The sequence below is a fragment of the Heliconius melpomene genome, chromosome 13 (assembly GCF_056956725.1).
Source record: "Heliconius melpomene rosina isolate 202511_hmr_F chromosome 13, ASM5695672v1, whole genome shotgun sequence".
NCBI classification, from domain to species: domain Eukaryota; kingdom Metazoa; phylum Arthropoda; class Insecta; order Lepidoptera; family Nymphalidae; genus Heliconius; species Heliconius melpomene.
Genome location: NC_140401.1, coordinates 5,703,354 through 5,723,637, shown reverse-complemented (window position 1 = coordinate 5,723,637; position 20,284 = coordinate 5,703,354). Strand labels below are relative to the sequence as shown.

The window sequence follows — 20,284 nt, the reverse complement described above, 5'->3', positions numbered from 1 at the left end:
AGCGGTTACGGCTGTGCGCGCGTCTTACCTCAGTCAGTGAGGACAAGTCCTTTTATATATATATAGATATGAAACATTAATTTTTAAATAAAAGAAAAATATTATTACAATTTTTTTTCAGCTTTATGCTGTATCCCGCATATAAGTAGTTTATTTTAACTATTAGAGAATGACATAATTTGTGCAGAAACATGCAATTCAGGAACTGTATAACATCACGAGTTTTGTCGAAGTCATCACGAAACACATTAGAATATGCAAACAAATTAATTTTTATTTAGAACTATATTTAGCATTTTTATGTATGATCAGTAATTTATATGCTTTAGCTCTTAAAGCTGTAGTTACGTAAAATTAATTTTTAATTTAGATTGACAATGTATTATATTAAAATCGTTTTTTTCGTGTTGAGTGGAGATCTCGACGCCGCGCTTGGCCTCATTGCTAGGGCGAGGAAAAGAACACATTAAATATTTGATTCCTCTGAGTGGGAAGCGAACTTACTACTAGAGCGCTTACAGTCGCACACTTGTACACCTATGCCACTATGGCTTCAAGCAAGTATAACCTGTAAAAAATCTAATTATATTACATTCATACATATACATATTCTTTTACATTTTTTTTGGATCATGGAACGTGTGGGCAACGATAAACCTGCCTACCCTGGTATGCGGGATATAAAAATATTTAATGAAATACAAAAAAATCGCGAATATTGCCTATTTATAAAAAAAAACAATACTTGATAACCTTGATCCCGTCAATTTCATTGTCGTTTTGTGAGGAATCTTTTAAAGTATTGAATATTAAGTTAAGAGTATAACTTAAAATTCTTTTAATGTTTGAATGTATCTTTTTTAAAATATGATGAAAATTAGAAATGGAATTATACGGTACCCGTTATTGACATCTTAAAGTGTAACTTTAAGCTTATATTTTCTTTAGAGATAATAAAAAAATTGCTTAAAACAATAATCAGCTTAATGGTGTTTCCCGCACACATAAGGGTAGGCAGAGGGAACTTAGTGTTAAGACACTCATATACCTTTAGCAATTCATAAAATAAATAAAAAAAAAATGCTGTCATGATAAAAAAAAATTCAAGCTTTTTCTTGCGCTTAACCTTTTAATAATTAACTTAAGAAATGCTTTCATTAAAGAATTGTATTCTTTATTATGTGAATTTTGTTCTTAATTGTGTTCTTTGTGGTGGGAAAAAATATATTATAATGAATATCAGCAGGAAGTTTTATATGCATATAGTTAAGTATTCACAATTTAAGAAATATATATTTACATGCTTATTGTCAGAACCTTAAGAAAACGGTCGATCATAGGTGCTTGTTGGTTACTGGTGTCATTACTTATGATATACTATAAAAAAATACTTTCTTAAAATTGAGTGCAAAGAAAGAAACAAAAAAATAAGAAAAAACCAATACGAAGAAATAACAACGCCTTATTTTATTAATAGCAAATGTTAGGGCCTGTGATCAGTATAGTAAAACGAGTAGGCATTATAAATTACTGTGACTAGAATTTAAGTGCTTTGTTATTTAGAAATAGATTTGAATAATATTTTTATATATAATACATGGGCGTAGGAATGGGTGAAAAATATCCACTTCTAAATATTCTGGTGCTCATAGTATATTTTGAATGTGCATATATAATGTATTTAGAAATAAGAGAGCAATATTGTTCTGGTCCAAAATTTTAAACTTATTGCTTAGGCGCTTAAAAAAATATTTATTTGTTTTAAAATAAATAAACTATCTATAATATTATATTATACATAGTTTTCATTAAAGTTTCTCTAATAACTCTAGTTACGTAAGTCCCAAATTAATTCAAATAATTAAAAATTATAGTAATTACAGTGGTTATTACAACGTCATTACTGATGATATCATTAAAAATAGTATAAAAAAGACCATTTCCTTGGGTTTGACATTAGTATTTACATACCTTAGGATATCGAAGGAGAACTGGAGAGAAGCAATAAAACGACATCATGAAATTGGTAAATATTTATTTTTAATCTATCATTAAATGCTTCAATATAAATTTTGATATTTGTGGATTTGATTCCCAATAGTGGAAATGGTTCTTTTTTATATATCAGGTTTATTAAGTGATAAGTTAGATAAAGTGCGGCAAAAAATGCAGGAAACATATGAAGTTAAAAAAGTCCATAGTAAAATATATAAACTAGAGTAAAACTAATATATTAGTATATTTTTTTAAGTTTATATTTTATTTCTTAATTATTAATAAAACTATTTTGCTTTTCAGTTCTTAGTTTTGTCACTTTGCATCATGGGGGCGCTGAGTGAGGCAGTGGATGAAGATGTTCAATCGGCAATAGCGGCCAGGCGGTCGATGCCGGCCTTAGAACACGAAGAGGTGCATGACGAATTTGGACAGTATTCACTCCGCTACGTCACTGCAGAAGGAACCGTAGTATCAGAACGGGGACGCCTTGTTCCTACCGCAGATGGTACTGGTTACGTACTCATCACTGAAGGTGAAGTGTCCTATGTTGGTGACGATGGGAAAACTTATGTTACCAAATACACAGCTGGTCTAGATGGTTACAATGCAAAGGGGGACCATTTACCTAAGGCGCCTGAACCGGAACTAGAAGTATCTATAAATGCTTGAGTGTTTTAAAGTTTATAATAAATTTACAGTGAGAATATTCCTTTTTTTTATTATTTATTCCTACAATTATTGTATTTTGCCACATATTATTAGATATGTTTAATTAATAAATTTCAATAAAATGTCTAATACCAATGTTTATAATATACGAGATTATTTAAACTATACATACTCGTATAATAAAACTGTAGCTCAATGGTCTCTGTATAGTACATGGAAGATAGATTATAAAACCTACTATTAGGGACTTTTATTGGTGTAATGATTAATGTAATAGAGCCTTAGACAATGATTTTTATTTTTTTCGTCATTTAGGTGAAATTTTAAATAATTGTGTGGTACAAGCAGGGAAAGTATGTGATTTCATACAAAAGACTTCAACGAACTTTTAATTCATTTTTGTAATGAAAAGATTTTTTAGGAAATTTTCTCTTATTTAATAACATATAAAATATATGTACTTATTATAATTTCATTAATTTTCATCAACCTAGTGTTAAGACACTCCGTTCCCCACTTTACGCCGAGTTTTACCTGGAATGCGTGTTAAGTGGCGGAACTAAACGCCGCTCTTTGCCTTGAAACAAGAGCGAAAAAATGAAAATATAAATGTAGATAAATAGCCTATAAGTTAAAGAATATATTTTATGTAAGTCAATTTATTGCACATTACATAGAATACACTAAGTTCTATTCGTAAAAGTTCAAATGACAATTATACAAATCGATGACATAGACTTGACTTTTAAATATCTTGAAACTTTACGTACTGTGCACTACCAATGCAGTATGACCTTTACGTTTTACAAACAAACAGTCACATTTTACATATCTTGCACTTTTTTTAATTTTGAAAGGTAGAAAAATACTGCCACTTTTTTTAGTATTTACCATAATGATATACGATAAATGATTTTATTAAAAATCTCCAAATGTATGTAATAATATTTTTTTAAATTTTATTTGTAAAATTGTGTTATTATTTATTTATATTCAATACCAATTGTATATCTATGTTTCTTATGCTTTGCGTTTCAATTATTAACTATTATTTCAGACCAAAGAGATCAAAGTTCATCTTGATGTGTTATGTTACTTAAACTCATATTAGATTACCATGATTAAAGCTTACCTTTAATGATTCTTATGAAATTGGAATGAAACATCAATTATTTTGAAATATTTATTTCAAGAAGGTTTATTACAAAAGTAGTAATACAAAGATATCCTATGGCACTAAATACAGTGATTCTCGTATGTAACTGTGCGATAAGCAATTGTTGAGATCGAGTATTTTGTTCTTTTAAAAGTGATTTCACTGGTATATACCAAATATTTATTTACATGGGCAAAGGTACACCAGAATTATGTAATAAATTACTTTTGACCCAAAGAAGTTTTAGGCTGGAAGCCTTCGGGGCCGGCGGTGAACTGGACAGTGTAGTGCTTGCCATCTGGAGCTACGTATGAATACTGACCGGTTACCGTAAGAGCAGCGTTTTCTGATTGTGGATTATCAAGCTTGCCTTGTTCTTGTCTTGACGTACCATCGCTGGTCTCATATCTGGAAAAAAATATATTTTTCATACAGTTTGGAAGTGGATATACGAGACGAGTATGGATACGATTTGTACTTGGTCACTATTTATAACTCTGTTTTTCTCTTCTCCGTTTCTTAAACTAAAATAATGTCTCTTGTATTTACAGAAAGTAAAGAATGGTTTAACTCCATTATAGTCGTATAGCTTGTTCTAAAACCAATAGGCATTAGAGTTCAAGCGTGATGTTGCCATAGTTCAAAAAGAGCATCTTCACGTTTGTGTAATAGCTAGAATAACTAACAATGACACCAATAAAGTTAATGTCATATTAGATTTGTAAATAAATATTAAATATAGGTACATAAATTGTAAATTTTCATTATTGTTTTTTGGATTGTGTCTAAATAATAATTATGTGTTTAAAGTTTTAGTTATTCCAAATGTTTTATTCACCTAAAAACCTTCCTTTATTTTTTTTAATTTCACAACGAAAATATATATTTAATTAATAAGGCTAGGTTATACTTTTTATATGAGTAAATATTATATCTTTTTATTTAGATCCGAGTAGTTTTGAATTGTATTTTTCACTCGTATTTCATTCGACAAAGATGCAACAATATTTACTATATAATTAAATAAGCGTGCTGCGTAGTATTATTACAATGTAAACATTATGAAGAGTTGCATAAGAATATTTACTTTGGTTTAAAATATATATATATATTATATATTTTGTGTTGTTTGCTATATTCCTCGCTAAAGTGCAATATTGCATATTTCCAATTAGGAAGCATACTCTAAAATTGTTTGAAAGTGCGCATTGCGGTTACGTGTGTACTTTTCACTTTCATATAATTTGTTTTCAGGCTTATTTTTCTTCAACAAATATATATAGTAGTAGCACATATTATTCTAGGCAGAAGGAACCTGGAAATTTAGAATTAAGACACTCCATTTCACTTCGACACACATAGGACACTTTCGTTTCCTACTTTCTGGCTATTTTTTGAGGCATTGTGTGTTGAGTGGCGGAACTCAACGCCGTGCTTAGTTTCGTTATCAAAGCGAGGAAATTATTTAGATATTACAACTGTCTGTCTTAGTAAATATATTATCAAATATTTTGAATATCTTACGCGAAGCTGTAGCCATCAGGTTGCACATCACTGTCAAACCGTAGGATCTGTACATCCTGTGGATTTTGAGGAGCTCCAGCGCACAGTGTGGCGAGCACACAAACGACGGCAACCTGGTAGAATAACATATAACATGATATACATAAATTATAATATACCTTATTCTGATTAAAATTAACAGTAACTTTAATTTATTTTTTTTAGATTACAATTAAATATTAATTTTGTTCGACATTTTTCGTCTTTTATCTAGCCTGATGGTTAAATAGTTTTTAAAGTTATGCTAACATTAAATTTTACGAGCATCTATTGTTGTGTGACTTGAGTAACAAATCTGTGGTACACCACATAAAATCCACGACACACTTTCACAATCGTAAAAAGCTACTTAAATTAGAATCTGTCAAAGATAACCTTTGAACTTTAATATAATTAAAATAACAAAAAGTACTGGAAACTCACGTATTTGAGCATGATGCTTAGTATTCCTCGTGAGCACAAACTAACGAATGAGTAACTAGTGTATTACCCGTCCGTTTTATATGCATTCTGAAGTGCAGCATTTGCAGATGGCTGACATCATACGAGGATGGTACACGATCTACCACTCTCTGAAGGTATCTCAGTTTTTATGAACTCTGCCCGATCGAACAGCCTATTTGCAAAGCAAGTAATGGATATTTGCAGAGTAGGTTCAGGTAACATCCAAATTTAAAAGAAGAAAAAAGTTTCATATATTTTAACACTTTAAGAATAAGTTACAAAGAAATATACAAAATTTGTTTAAATTTATTGAAATAGAGTAATCAAATATAAACATTCTATCAAATGATTTAAGAAATAGTTCCATATATCAAAAGTCATCATGCTTCAGTTGTGGTGCGCCTGTGGACCTATGGCGACCTTTCACATTAACAACAAAATACTTTGTATCTAAGTGTGTACAAAATGTTTTTAATCCCTTAAACTATGCTGATAAATAAATAAAAAAAATGTCATCGAGGCACACGGTTCATTCTTTTAGGTAGTCAGTGTAAAAAGTAGAGGCGGTAGGGGTACAAGCGGCAGGGGCACAAGCAACGGTTGTGGGTTCGATTAGTGCTCGGGAGAATAAATTATTTTTATTTAATATTTTCGTTTCTTCGCGCTGGCACCAATTGCGTGGCGTTTTGTTCCGCCTCTCAATACGCAATGCCTCGAAAATTCAACGGAAAGTGGGGAACGGAGTGTCTTAACACTAGGGTCTATTTGCCTACTCTGCTACATGCGGGATAAAGCGTGAAGCATTGTGAAAAAATGTAAAAACTTTACATGGAATATGTCTGAAAAATACTTCAAATATTGGACGGAGTTTATTCTTCGGAACCTTATACATTCTCTACTAATAGTTCATCGTGAAGTACCTAAACCTTAATGGTATTATTTACATTTAAGATTTTAAGATCTCGTGTTGTCTATTCAAATTTCTATTTAAATTGACAACGTATATATATATTTTTATGTTACATAACTATATGTTCGCGACAACCGACGCGCATCATCGGCTGTGAACTCGTCACAACATGTTAGAGACTGTTTAGTTTGGCAAAAAGTGACGTCATACCACTCTCGTAATTTTGAATGTTATTATTAGTGTCTTTTCTAAATTAATAGTGTTTTTTCCTTTGTAAATAAGTAATTACATTAAATAATAAATATAAATAGATTTGGGTTCCGTTTTAGATAATAATTTTCGACTTTATATCTTATTTGTATAGTTGTACTATGATTTGCCGCATTAATCGCTTTTTATATAATAGTAACTTCCGTATAGTAAATTTTATTATTAATTATTGTTTGTCATAGTTTTCTGTAACAAAATAACAGATTTGTATATTCCTAATGTGTGTAATTAATTTTAGAGAGAATTTTCATTGTAAAAACTCATGTAAAATTCGTCATCGTAACAGCATTTTTCGTAATTTAATAATAGATAATACTTAAATAGTATAATGTTTTATACATAGATAGATAGATATTTTTATGTTCTTTTAATATGTATAAATTGTAAAAACATCCGATTTTTAGTTATTAAAATATAAATGTAAATGTGTGATAATCATAGTAAAAATATTGTTGTAAATAAAGATAAAACGGCTCGGTGGCTCGCGGCTCTCGTTACCGTTTAGCTCCGCGCAACGGAGGTGCGCGTCGGGCGAGACAGAGACAGTCGGCAATCAACGGTGAGCACAACAGGAAGAAGATAGAATCGGAACAAGATACGAATAGAGCCGACAGTCACCGACCGTTATACAGTGATCAACATCTTGTTTCAATATCCTGTTTCAACATCCTGTTTCAGTATCTTGTTTCAATGTATAGCAAGAACGTCTCACAAGAAGGACTCACAAGAACGTCTCACAAGAACGTCTCACAAGAAGGACTCACAAGAACGTCTCACAAGAAGGACTCACAAGAACGTCTCACAAGAACGTCTCACAAGAACGACTCACAAGAACGTCTCACAAGAACGACTCACAAGAACGTCTTGGGGTCTCAGCATACTCCGTGTTCCCATGATCTGGAACCTATAGTGTGCAGGGCGTCAGCGGCTCATTCACTTGAGTTCCGCCCGTCCGGTACAACGTGCTGGTCCTTCGAGCTGGATCTGGGGACTCCTCACCGAAGCTGAAGCATCATCCGTCATCGTGCAAGTTATCGCAGTGCTCCGTCGCGCAAGTGCTCCGTCGCGCAGTACTCTATCGCGCAGTGTTTTCCGTCGCGCTCGCAAACGCATTCGCCGTCGCGTTTCGCATCCGTATCGACTGTCGCGCTCGCAACTGCGCTGACGTCACATATCCCGTCACGTCGTGAGTGTTTTGTGCATCCGCCTTCGTGAGTCTTCGTAAGTGCTCCATCGCGTAGTGCTCTCCGTCGCGCCGTGCTCCATCGCGCAGTATATTCCGTATTGACTGTCGCGCTCGCAACTGTGCTGAAGTCGCCTTACTCGCCTGTAGTCTTCGTGAGTGTTCGTGCATCAGCCTCTGACATCCGCCTTCGAGTGTTATCGTGAGTCTTCGTGAGTGTTCGTGCATCAGCCTCTGACATCCGCCTTCGAGTGTTATCGTGAGTGTTCGAGAACCTTCGTGCATCCGCCTTCGAGTATTATCGTACTACATCGCGCAGTGCTCTCCGTCGCGCAGTGTTCTCCGTCACATAGCGCTCTCCGCTGCGCTCTCCGCCGCCTCCGTTGGCGTCCGCATTGACTGTCGTGCTCGCTACTGCGCTGACATCTATCGCGCCGTAAGTCACGTCGTGAGTGTTCGTGCATCCGCCTTCGAGTATTATCGTAAGTCTTCGTGAGTGTTCGTGCATCATCCTCCGACATCCGCCTTCGTGTGTCGTCGTTCGTCTCCGAGAATCTTCGTGCTTCCGCCTTCGAGTGTCGTCGTTCGTCTCCGAGAATCTTCGTGCATCCGCCTTCGAGTATTATCGTTTCGTCTTGGTGAGTTTTACCAATTATCGTAGGTTTTTACTAAGATGCCTATCACAAGATCAAGAGGTCGATCCGAGGGATTGAGATATGAAGCCGACCCTTCATCTAGTCACACAGAGGTGACACACCCGCCTACGAATACACAAGAGGATTCCGAAATAGAAAAGAACTTAATAGTACCAAGTGACGAAAAGGAAGACTCAAGAATTATTTCAATTAACAAGGAGGAACAATTTGAAGGCACACAAATAAAGTCGACAACTTCGAAACGTGCAAACTCGAAGAAGTCTACGAAATCCAGACGTAGAGCAAGAAATGCTCGTGAAGAAATACTTCGCATCAAGCTTGAACTCGCGCAAATAGCTCTGGAAGATGCTGAATCAGATAGTTCAGAATCCCAGGAAGATAATATATCGAAAACCGACTACGTTAGCTCCTGGATTGAAGATAATGCACAAATCGTACAAAAATCACTTACACCATGTGCAGATGTTACGAGGCAACCACATCCAGTGCCGTCATGCTATAGAATGCCTCAACATCCGAATATCGGCAACAATTCCGAAAATCAACAAGCAATACAGAGAGATTCAACAAAGGAAATAGAGGAGCTAAAAAAGGAAATAGAAAATTTGAAGAAAAGATGCGAAAAAGCCGAAACCGCTCCTACATCGTTGTGTATGAAAACAGAGGTACCTAAACCTACAATGTTACCTCCATCATCGTCATACAATTTTCCCGTCGCGTCCAAAGTCATCATGGATCTTCCTACATATAGTGGAGTGTTAAATGAATGGCTATCATACAGGGCCATATATGAAAACACTAAGGGATACTTCAATGAAGTTGAAAATACAGCCAGAATTCGAAGAAGCCTAACTGGAAAAGCATTGGAAGTCGTCGACACACAACTCATAGCTCATTCAAAACCGGATGCCATCATAGAAGAGCTTGAAATGAATTTCGGTCGTCCAGATGCAATCGCATATAGTGAATATGACAAGCTTCGATCTCTACCTCGTTGTGCTGACAATCCAAAGGAGATACATGCATTCGCCAGTAAGGTAAGAAGCAGTGTCAATCTGTTTCGCGCCCTCGATTTACACAACTTTATCACTGCGCCAGATATAACGAGGGCCCTTCGCGAAAAGCTACCATCGTCGTTATGTACCAGGTGGTACGAGGAACAAGCATCTATATTCAAACCAGACCTGACGCACTTCAGCGAGTTTCTCACCAAACAAGCAGCATGTCGCACACCTTATTCAACAGAGATCCCGCACTCAGAGCCTACTCGTCGTGTGATACATAGAACGCACAATACTACCGAAGAAAGGAAAACTAATAGATTTCATGGAATGGTGAAAAGTACGTGCAAAATTTGTAACAAAGAAGGTCATCACAGTATTAGCTGCAAGAAATTTCAAGATGCCAACTCAGATAAAAGATGGGAACTCGCCAAAGAACACCGACTGTGCTTCAGATGCCTGCGGTTCCGACAATCAGGACATTCCTGTAAACCACAGAAGTGCAATATTAAGGGATGCATCGGTACTCATCATCGATTACTACACTATGATAAAAAGGAGAAATCAGAAATTCGAAATCAACAAGAAGAAAAGGAAACCGTGGCCAACGCATGGGTACCGTCAAAGGCGCATGCTTATCTTAAAATCATACCAGTCAGAGTTCATGGACCGGCGGGAGAAACCTCCGCATACGCTCTATTAGACGACGGATCAACTGTATCTCTCATAGATGAAGCTTTGGCAAAGGAAGTCGGTGCTGAGGGACGGCTGGATCCTTTAAAGATGGAAGCAATCGGGGATATAGTTATTGAAACGCCGGGATCAAGGCGTGTTACCGTGACACTTGCTAATTCACAGAAAAAGAAGATTAGCTTTACAGCTCGTACCGTTCCGCATCTTAATCTTTCCCCGCAAACAATTCGTGAAGAAGACTTAGCTGCCTGCGATCATCTAATAGATTTGAAGAACCAGCTCACCTACGACTCAGCCACGCCTAAAATTCTAATTGGTCAAGACAATTGGAATTTACTACTCGCCGAAGATGTCCGTATAGGACCGAAGAACCAACCAATCGCTTCACTCACGTCGCTCGGGTGGGTGCTACATGGTGCGCACAATAGGACATTGGGTCAGAAAATCCATTTCGTCAATCAAGTTACTGCTATTGAAGATAGAATGGATGAACAACTGAGAGATTACTTTGCCTTGGAATCTCTTATCATTAATCCGCGTCGGCCAGACTCTGATCCAGAAATAAAGGCTGAAAACATTTTGAAGAAACACACACACCGTTTACAAGATGGGCATGTTGAAACCACACTTTTATGGAAATCAGAGAACAGCATCATGGTTAATAATTATGAGTCGGCGCTGAAGAGGCTCATATCAATAGAGAGAAAAATTGATCGTGATCCTGAACTGAAAAGGAGATACACCGAACAAATGGAATCACTCGTCCAGAAGGGCTACGCTGAGGTGGCACCTAAAAGTATCTCTCCAGGCAGAACATGGTACCTGCCACACTTCGACGTGCAAAACCCGGCTAAACCAGAGAAGCTTCGCATTGTTCACGACGCCGCTGCTAAAACCAAAGGTATGTCACTAAACGATTTCCTCTTGACTGGACCAGACCTTCTTCAATCGCTTCCTGGAGTCATGATGAGATTTCGCCGTCATGCTTTCGCTGTATCAGCCGACATAGCCGAAATGTTTATGCAAGTCAAAGTAAGACCTCAAGATAGGGATGCCCTTCGCTACCTGTGGAGAGGACACCGGCGGGAGGGAACTCCTGAAGAATATCGCATGACGTCGCTTATATTTGGAGCTGCGAGTTCACCATGCACCGCGATATTCGCTAAAGATTGGAACGCAAAAAGGTACATCGACACGCATCCAGAAGCAGTGGAAGCTATCATCCACAACCACTATATGGATGACTACCTAGACAGTTTCCGAAGTATAGAAGAAGCTATAGAAACTTCCAAAAAGGTCCAACATATCCACGGAGAAGCTTGTTTCAAACTCTGCAAGTGGGTTTCAAATATCCCGAAAATAATAAATGAACTTGAAAAACAATCAAATATGACAGAAACTATTAACCTGGGTACCAAAGAAGAAAAGATTTTGGGTTTAATGTGGAGACCGTCAACCGATGAATTACGATTCAATTTAAAACTAGCAAGATTACCGCCCAGTTTATTAAAGAAAACAGCTCCTACGAAGAGAGAAGCTCTGAAGATAGTTATGTCACTCTATGACCCACTTGGTTTCGCTTCACCCGTTACTATTCGTGCTAAACAAATTCTTCAAGAATCTTGGCGAAGAATTATAGATTGGGATCAACATCTGGATGAAGATCTTTCCAAGCAGTGGGCAGAATGGATGCTACACCTTCAGAAATTGAAAAATGTGAGCTTACCTCGATGCTACTCTGGTTATAGTGATGCCACATCTGTACAACTACATATATTCAGCGACGCCAGTGAAACAGCCTACGCAGCAGCTGCCTACTGGAGGGTGGTTGCTCCGGATGGAAAAGTCCAAGTCAACATGATCATGGCTAAAGCGAAAGTAGCCCCGCTCAAGGTTATGTCAATTCCTCGTTTAGAACTACAAGCAGCCGTCATGGGAGTTCGCATAGCAGAAGCTGTCATAAAAGAACATCGTATTGCGCCGGAATGCAAAATCTTTTGGACAGACAGTAAGACAGTTCTGACGTGGATAAGAAATGGAGCCAGGTCTTATAAGCCATTTGTCGCACATAGACTAGCAGCCATTGAAGAATATACCAAAGTTGAAGAATGGCGTTGGGTACCTTCTAAGCTCAATGTCGCCGATATAGCCACCAGAGAAGTACCATCTGATTTTGGAGCTGATCATGAATGGTATCACGGGCCTGCCTTCTTGAAAGAAAATCCGAGTACCTGGCCTATCGAAAAACCGGTCGTGTCAAATAATACTGGTGAAGAACATACTTTTACCGTTAAAGAACTCCAGCTGAAGACAAAATTACGTGAAGCAATTCCTGATCCACAACGCTTCTCAAAATGGGAGCGACTACTTCGTGCCACAGCTAGAGTCTTGCAATTTTTAGATATTTGCAGAAATAAAAAGGAGAAGATCTTTTATAAGCGAACACGTAGAAATATGGAATCAGATCCTACGTGGAACAAACGAAGAGAAACATTGCAAAAGAAATCTACTACTCTACATAGCAAGAAATCTATGGATTCCAACAATTTTCTGATATTGGATTCGAAGTACATTACAAAAGCAGAAAATCTTCTCATCCGAACATCTCAAGAAGAATCTTTCAATGAAGATATCACAGACTTAAGATACAACAGGACTATTGCCAAACAAAGTCGCCTTCATTCATTACCCGTAGAACTCCGAGATGACATTGTCGTTCTTCGCAGCCGTATAGCCGCCGCCGAGGGAATAAAAGACGAAACAAAGAAACCACAAGTCTTAGATGGAGATAACTACATCACACAGTTATATATTGATTGGACCCACCGTTGTCTTCACCACAGCAGCACCGAAATAATAGTAAATGAAGTACGTCAACATTTTTGGGTAATTCGTCTTCGTCCCACCGTGAAAAGGATAGTTCATCAGTGCCTCAAGTGTCGTATTCGCAAGGCACAACCCCCACAGCCTTCTACGGGTGATCATCCTAAATCCCGTCTCGCTCATCATCGAAGACCATTTACATACACCGGCTTAGATTATTTTGGCCCTCTCACAGTAGTCGTCGGCAGACAACACGTGAAACGTTACGTCGCACTCTTCACGTGTCTTACCACTAGAGCAGTTCACCTGGAAATCGCCGCCAGCCTAAGCGCAGACTCTGCCATACTTGCATTGCGAAGATTCGCTGCACGTCGAGGATGTCCTTCCGAAATTTACTCAGATAATGGTACAAACATGCATGGAGCAGACAAAGAACTTCGAGAAGCATTCAAAGAAGAAGCCAGTCGTCGAGGCATCGCATGGCGTTTCATAACACCATCTGCACCATTCATGGGAGGCGCATGGGAACGTCTTGTTCGCTGCGTGAAAACAGCTCTATACACTATTCTTCGTGAGAGATACCCCCGAGAAGAAATTTTGGCTACATTACTCTGCGAAGTAGAATATACTGTGAATAGTCGTCCCCTCACACATGTTTCTGTAAACAATGACGACGAAGAATCTATAACACCCAATCACTTTTTACTTGGGGGTTCAGCTCGTCTACCTGTACCTGGCACATTTAGTGAGGACGACATCGATAGCAAAAAGCAGTGGAGACGCTCACAGATATTAGCAGACATGTTTTGGAGACGCTGGGTTCGCGAATATCTCCCTGAACTTCAACACCGGCGGGAGCCTCATGGTCGAGGCCCTACTTATGAAATAGGTGACCCGGTACTTATAGCCGACTCACAACTTCCAAGAAATACGTGGCCAAGAGGACGCATAGAAAAAGTATATCCAGGTGCAGATGGACAAGTGCGAATAGTTGAAGTACGCACTAAGGGTGGTCTTCTGAAAAGGCCAACCAAAAAACTCGTTCCGCTTCCAAAGTAAGAAGACGTCGTCGCTCACCGCGGGAAAGATGCAGCATCACATCGAGACCTGATTCTGCACGGCGGGAGAAATGTTCGCGACAACCGACGCGCATCATCGGCTGTGAACTCGTCACAACATGTTAGAGACTGTTTAGTTTGGCAAAAAGTGACGTCATACCACTCTCGTAATTTTGAATGTTATTATTAGTGTCTTTTCTAAATTAATAGTGTTTTTTCCTTTGTAAATAAGTAATTACATTAAATAATAAATATAAATAGATTTGGGTTCCGTTTTAGATAATAATTTTCGACTTTATATCTTATTTGTATAGTTGTACTATGATTTGCCGCATTAATCGCTTTTTATATAATAGTAACTTCCGTATAGTAAATTTTATTATTAATTATTGTTTGTCATAGTTTTCTGTAACAAAATAACAGATTTGTATATTCCTAATGTGTGTAATTAATTTTAGAGAGAATTTTCATTGTAAAAACTCATGTAAAATTCGTCATCGTAACAGCATTTTTCGTAATTTAATAATAGATAATACTTAAATAGTATAATGTTTTATACATAGATAGATAGATATTTTTATGTTCTTTTAATATGTATAAATTGTAAAAACATCCGATTTTTAGTTATTAAAATATAAATGTAAATGTGTGATAATCATAGTAAAAATATTGTTGTAAATAAAGATAAAACGGCTCGGTGGCTCGCGGCTCTCGTTACCGTTTAGCTCCGCGCAACGGAGGTGCGCGTCGGGCGAGACAGAGACAGTCGGCAATCAACGGTGAGCACAACAGGAAGAAGATAGAATCGGAACAAGATACGAATAGAGCCGACAGTCACCGACCGTTATACAGTGATCAACATCTTGTTTCAATATCCTGTTTCAACATCCTGTTTCAGTATCTTGTTTCAATGTATAGCAAGAACGTCTCACAAGAAGGACTCACAAGAACGTCTCACAAGAACGTCTCACAAGAAGGACTCACAAGAACGTCTCACAAGAAGGACTCACAAGAACGTCTCACAAGAACGTCTCACAAGAACGACTCACAAGAACGTCTCACAAGAACGACTCACAAGAACGTCTTGGGGTCTCAGCATACTCCGTGTTCCCATGATCTGGAACCTATAGTGTGCAGGGCGTCAGCGGCTCATTCACTTGAGTTCCGCCCGTCCGGTACACTATATATACAGTTAATGAAATACTATTGAATGAGTTTATTTACAATAACAATGAACGTAGATTTAATGTTTATTTTTAACAATGTGGAGCCTTGACCTTTTTATATCTAATAGTTTGCTTGGAGAGCTTCAATTCAAATCACATAATGCAGCCATCATTAAAAATAGATAAATGTGGTATTAACAAAAAAATGAATTAACTTTTAAAGAAGAAACATGCAATTAAACGTATGTCGGTACATTTACTTATGTTGTTATACTGACTTTTTTCTGTAGAAAACGTAATAAAATATGGAGTGTCTTAAAACTAGGTTCCCAGGTTCCCTCTACCTATCCTGCTATGCGCGTGATACAGCGTGAAGCTATAAAAAATATAATAGACTAAACATTTTTACTTTATATTTTTTAATGAATAACGTGTGCTAAAGTTATGAAAACAGCAGTTTCATTGGAGCATTGGATCCCAGCACCCATGGGGTAGAAGGCGGAAAATGGAGTGCCTTAATACTACGATCCATTTGATCATCGCGTTCAATGAGCAATATAGTTGCATTAAATAAAAAGTAAGCGCTATCTAAACATTACTAAACAAAATAAGTAACTAAATTTATTTAAAATATTTCTGTCTATAATAAAGTACTATAATGTAATTATACGTCAAGACCTACAAAAAACATATAAATACTAATAATCATAATTTATAATTTATAACTTAAGTTGTGTGGAAATAAACGAGTACTCTTACAACATTAAGTGATAGGCAATGAGCATTCATATAAATTAAACTAACATATATGTATATGACAAGTTAATATATGGTATGTAAGTTTGTACAATGGCGATGAAGTGAAGTACTATGAGTATAAATTTGCATGACGCATACGTCATCCTAATTTGCATTTTTAGAATTTTCCCTACATTTGTGTTATTAGTTTTCACTTTTTGTAGAATTTCATACAAGGTGAATTTATTACGGCTGCAAACTTAAGTTTGTCAACTTTTTAAACGTTATGAAAACCTATATCTCGTTGACTGGCTAAAAGTAACAGCTTACAATATAAAGGATAACCATAGAAAAAAACTATAACTTCTACTTATATTTGGATTTGTAAACACAGATAAACTTAAGTACATCAACTTTTATAAGTTGTACCCATTAATGTATAATCTTGAAATTGGTAGGGGACCCTCTGTGGGAGAGTCCGACTCGCACTCGACCAGTTTTTTTAAAACAAAACAATATTTAAATCACAAAAGAGTAGACTTTCATAAAACTTACAGTTCTTATTGTTTTCATTAAGCAAGACACATATTGTTATACGAAGAATATGACAATAGCTGGATACTGTGTTCCAGCGAGACCTGAAATTCAAGACTAAGTAGGTTAAGCGATGCACGCTCGACCCCGCTTTGTACACAGTTCATACAATTGACAAATCCTTGTACATTTTGTGGGTCTCCTTAAGTAAGCTGTATGCATGATACTGATTAGCACCTCTGATGTCAATGAAACCTCCAAACGCATTGTCAATATAAAAATGATATTTATAGCCCACACGTTGACAATTTCAAATACACTCGCTCAGGTCCTGTCCAGTTCACCACTCTTGAAAAGATCAAAATGATGAAGATTGTAAGTTTTAATATGTAATTTTTATTCTTCATCTGTTCCATATTCCGTTATTTAATTAATTTCCGTTATTTAATTAATTACAATAATTATGAAGCGTGTGGTTGTTAACGGCATTATACCATTTACTATTTTTTTCAAAAATGGTATAATAAAGGACAACTATTTTTTTTATTAAGTCAATAAACAAGATATCAATATAATATTTGAATTTGCACATAATTTTGTAGTCTTTTTCTTTGAAGGAATTCTTAGGTTTTTTTTCAGATTTGCTCCATTTTTCTTAAATTTCCTAATAGATTGCCTACAATTTTAACTTATAAAGAAATATTTTCGTAATATTCAGTTCATATTTTCGAATTATTTCACTAATATTTTAATAATTGTTTCCCAGACACTTTTCGTTTTAGCAGCTTTGGCTCTAGCTTGCGCGTTGCCTCAAGACCAGCCTCAGGCGCAACCTGTTGAAATATTAAAGCAAGACTCTGAGGTGGACGTCAATGGATATAATTTTGAGTGAGTATATTATTAATTTTAAAACTACCAATAATAGTTGAAAAGATAAAAAAATAACGATTAAATATTATGACATATATTAAATAAATATTTTAAAAGGACAGTATATTGGTTTTATAATGCTAGTTAAACTTATTGCACGTTCATAAATATAAAGGTATATTTATTACCAATACAGTGTACAAAACAAATAAACTGCATGTGTTTATATTTACAATTTTTAACATGAATACCACGAGACCTTGTGCATAAAATGTAAATGCAGTAAACAACTCATGTAAATATAAAAGATGAATTATTACAACATTAAGTGTTAGTAAAATTTAGATAATTATTCATCTTCAAACAAGGTCGTAAAGTAAAACCTTACTCAATAATCGAAAGAGATAACTGATTTTATACGTAGATATGAGTACAACGTAACAAAATTTAATTATTAATTATTTATTTAAGCATTTTGTAGAATAATTTGAATAAATAACATTTTAGGTTTGAAACAAGTGATGGTACCTCTAGACAAGAGCAAGGAGAATACAAGAATGACACTGAACAACAAGGACTTTCCGTTAAGGGCAGCTATAAATATGTAGCTCCTGATGGACAGAAAATTTCAGTTAGTTTTGTAGCTGACAAAAATGGCTACCAACCAGTTGAGAATAAGGACGGAGATGAACCAGCACAAGCATGAACCACCAGAATCGATTTTACCAACGCAACAAATAAGCTAAAACCAAATATTAAATAAATCTATCTAATCAAAAGGGGGCTTAAATTACAATTTAAGCATTTCACATTTCCGTAATATCCTCTTAAATAAAGAGTTATAAATTAATTTGTTTTTTTATTACACTATCAATTTCTTACAAGACAAGGCCAAAAAAAACAATATGTATTTTACTTCGATGCCCTTTTGGCTTCTAAAACGTCCTTTGTTACTTTGGTATTTGTTTAATTTCAAAATATCAAATGTCATCGCGTGTATACACTTTTGGATGGGTATAAGTCGATAATAAGCTTCTAACTGTTACAAAAATATGGTAATTTAATGAAGTTACTTGAAAATAAATGTATTATTAATTTACATACTCGTGAGGTACGGTCATAAATTAAATGAATGTAGACATGTATTCCCTTTTTTGTGTTGTGTCGATTAAAAAACAAGACATTACAATTTCTTTGTAAATAAAATATTCACATATACTTACTTAGTTTTAAAAGAATTGTATTTAGAGTCAGTTAACAAAATGTAACTTTTACTGACATTTACTGACAATCCCCAACTTTGCAAGGCTGGAAATTTGATACTAAGGCGGCATTAGAGAATGGTTTTCTAGTTCTAGAAGTTAGAAATAAGTTTTGACTTTTGACCTTTATTTAATGAAAACGTCACGATATGTCGCCAATGTGCTACAAGCAAGATGCTTTTGTAGATTCAACGCATCATACTCTGGCTGAGTACCTCGTCTGGCCCCACAACACCTTGCTTTGATGGCTGTGGTGAATAACGACCTCTCACTGTCCAATATGGCAAGGCTAGGCTGGTTGGTCTGCAGCGTTCTCCGTCTGCGTCAGTTACCGTTCTGAAGGAGGTCACAGAGTTGGTGCTATAGTCCAGCACTAATGCAGACCCGCTTTGCCGCTGTAGACCAGGGGTATGAAATGATGGAGTAGGTACTCCATTCTTGCAGTCCCTCTAGTCGTAGAGATCCTTGAACTTGAACTAGAGGCTTTTGCCTTTTCTGATATCTTTAAAGTACGTTCCTGATATGAAGTTCTTTATAGACAGGCAGACAGACAGACAGAGAGGCGGACGGACAACAAAATGATCTTATAAGGATTTCTGTTTTCCTTAAAAGGTATGGAATCCTAAAAAGTGGTCTTACAAGGGTTCCTCTTTTCCTTAAAAAGTACGGAACCCTAAAACGAAGACTATCATAATAAGTATAAAGATGTAATTTTCTCTCTACAGTAAATATTTTTTTATGTTTACGTAATTTCTGTATTTTATAGAGTTAATAGAGGCAACCTAGGAATCTTGTAAATTAATCCTGTATATATTTAAATATATAAGTTTATTCTCTTAAGATATTAATCAAAACATTAGCCAGTCATAGAGACATAGCTTATATAATATACGAGTCTAATAGATATATTATATAAGCCACGCTTATCCAAATTAAGTGAAAATACCAATTATCACAAATAAATGAAATAATACATACTATATTGAAACAATAGAAAAAGTCCGTTTATATACTTTGAATGTTGTGATGGTAAATTAATTCAGGTTGATGAATAATTTGAAAATCTAATGTAAATTATAAGCAAATAAAAATGTAAGGTTGTGGGTTCTGTCCTTAGTCGCAGAAATTATTTAATTTAAAATATCTCGTCAGATTGTTAAGATAAGGCGCGGCGTTGAATTTCGGCACTAAACTTATTTAGATTGAGCATTTGGCATTAAGCATTGATAAGCCTACAATATTAAAAAAAAATCTGGAACGTCTCATATAGAATTAAGGAGCTACACAATT

At 35.9% G+C, this 20,284-nt stretch overlaps 4 protein-coding genes across 5 annotated transcripts; 3 read left to right on the top strand and 1 right to left on the bottom strand.

The window, feature by feature from the left end:
• Positions 1-1,889: 1,889 nt before the first annotated feature.
• LOC146532686 (flexible cuticle protein 12-like) lies at positions 1,890-2,732 on the top strand. Its single transcript, XM_085196561.1, has 2 exons — positions 1,890-2,026; positions 2,299-2,732. The coding sequence occupies exons 1-2, from the start codon at positions 2,018-2,020 to the stop codon at positions 2,665-2,667; spliced, it is 378 nt and encodes a 125-aa protein (XP_085052687.1). The 5' UTR covers positions 1,890-2,017; the 3' UTR covers positions 2,668-2,732.
• A 1,104-nt stretch (positions 2,733-3,836) lies between these two features.
• LOC146532685 (endocuticle structural glycoprotein ABD-5-like) lies at positions 3,837-5,961 on the bottom strand. 2 transcript variants are annotated; one of them, XM_085196753.1, is made up of 3 exons: positions 5,810-5,961; positions 5,348-5,460; positions 3,837-4,231 (listed from the first exon to the last, which is right to left on the bottom strand). In XM_085196753.1, the coding sequence occupies exons 1-3, from the start codon at positions 5,819-5,821 to the stop codon at positions 4,045-4,047; spliced, it is 312 nt and encodes a 103-aa protein (XP_085052879.1). In that variant the 5' UTR covers positions 5,822-5,961; the 3' UTR covers positions 3,837-4,044. The 2 variants fall into 2 exon arrangements, with proteins under 2 accessions (XP_085052879.1, XP_085052878.1); XM_085196752.1 differs by lacking the exon at positions 5,810-5,961 and having other exon boundaries at positions 5,348-5,490.
• Positions 5,962-8,866: 2,905 nt separating this feature from the next.
• On the top strand, positions 8,867-14,425 carry LOC146532684 (uncharacterized). Its single transcript, XM_085196277.1, has one exon. It carries the CDS (start codon positions 8,867-8,869, stop codon positions 14,423-14,425), a length of 5,559 nt encoding a protein of 1,852 aa, XP_085052403.1.
• A 2,639-nt stretch (positions 14,426-17,064) lies between these two features.
• On the top strand, positions 17,065-18,582 carry LOC146532683 (endocuticle structural glycoprotein ABD-5-like). Its single transcript, XM_085196788.1, has 3 exons — positions 17,065-17,237; positions 17,629-17,750; positions 18,240-18,582. The coding sequence occupies exons 1-3, from the start codon at positions 17,226-17,228 to the stop codon at positions 18,436-18,438; spliced, it is 333 nt and encodes a 110-aa protein (XP_085052914.1). The 5' UTR covers positions 17,065-17,225; the 3' UTR covers positions 18,439-18,582.
• The last annotated feature ends 1,702 nt before the right edge of the window (positions 18,583-20,284 follow it).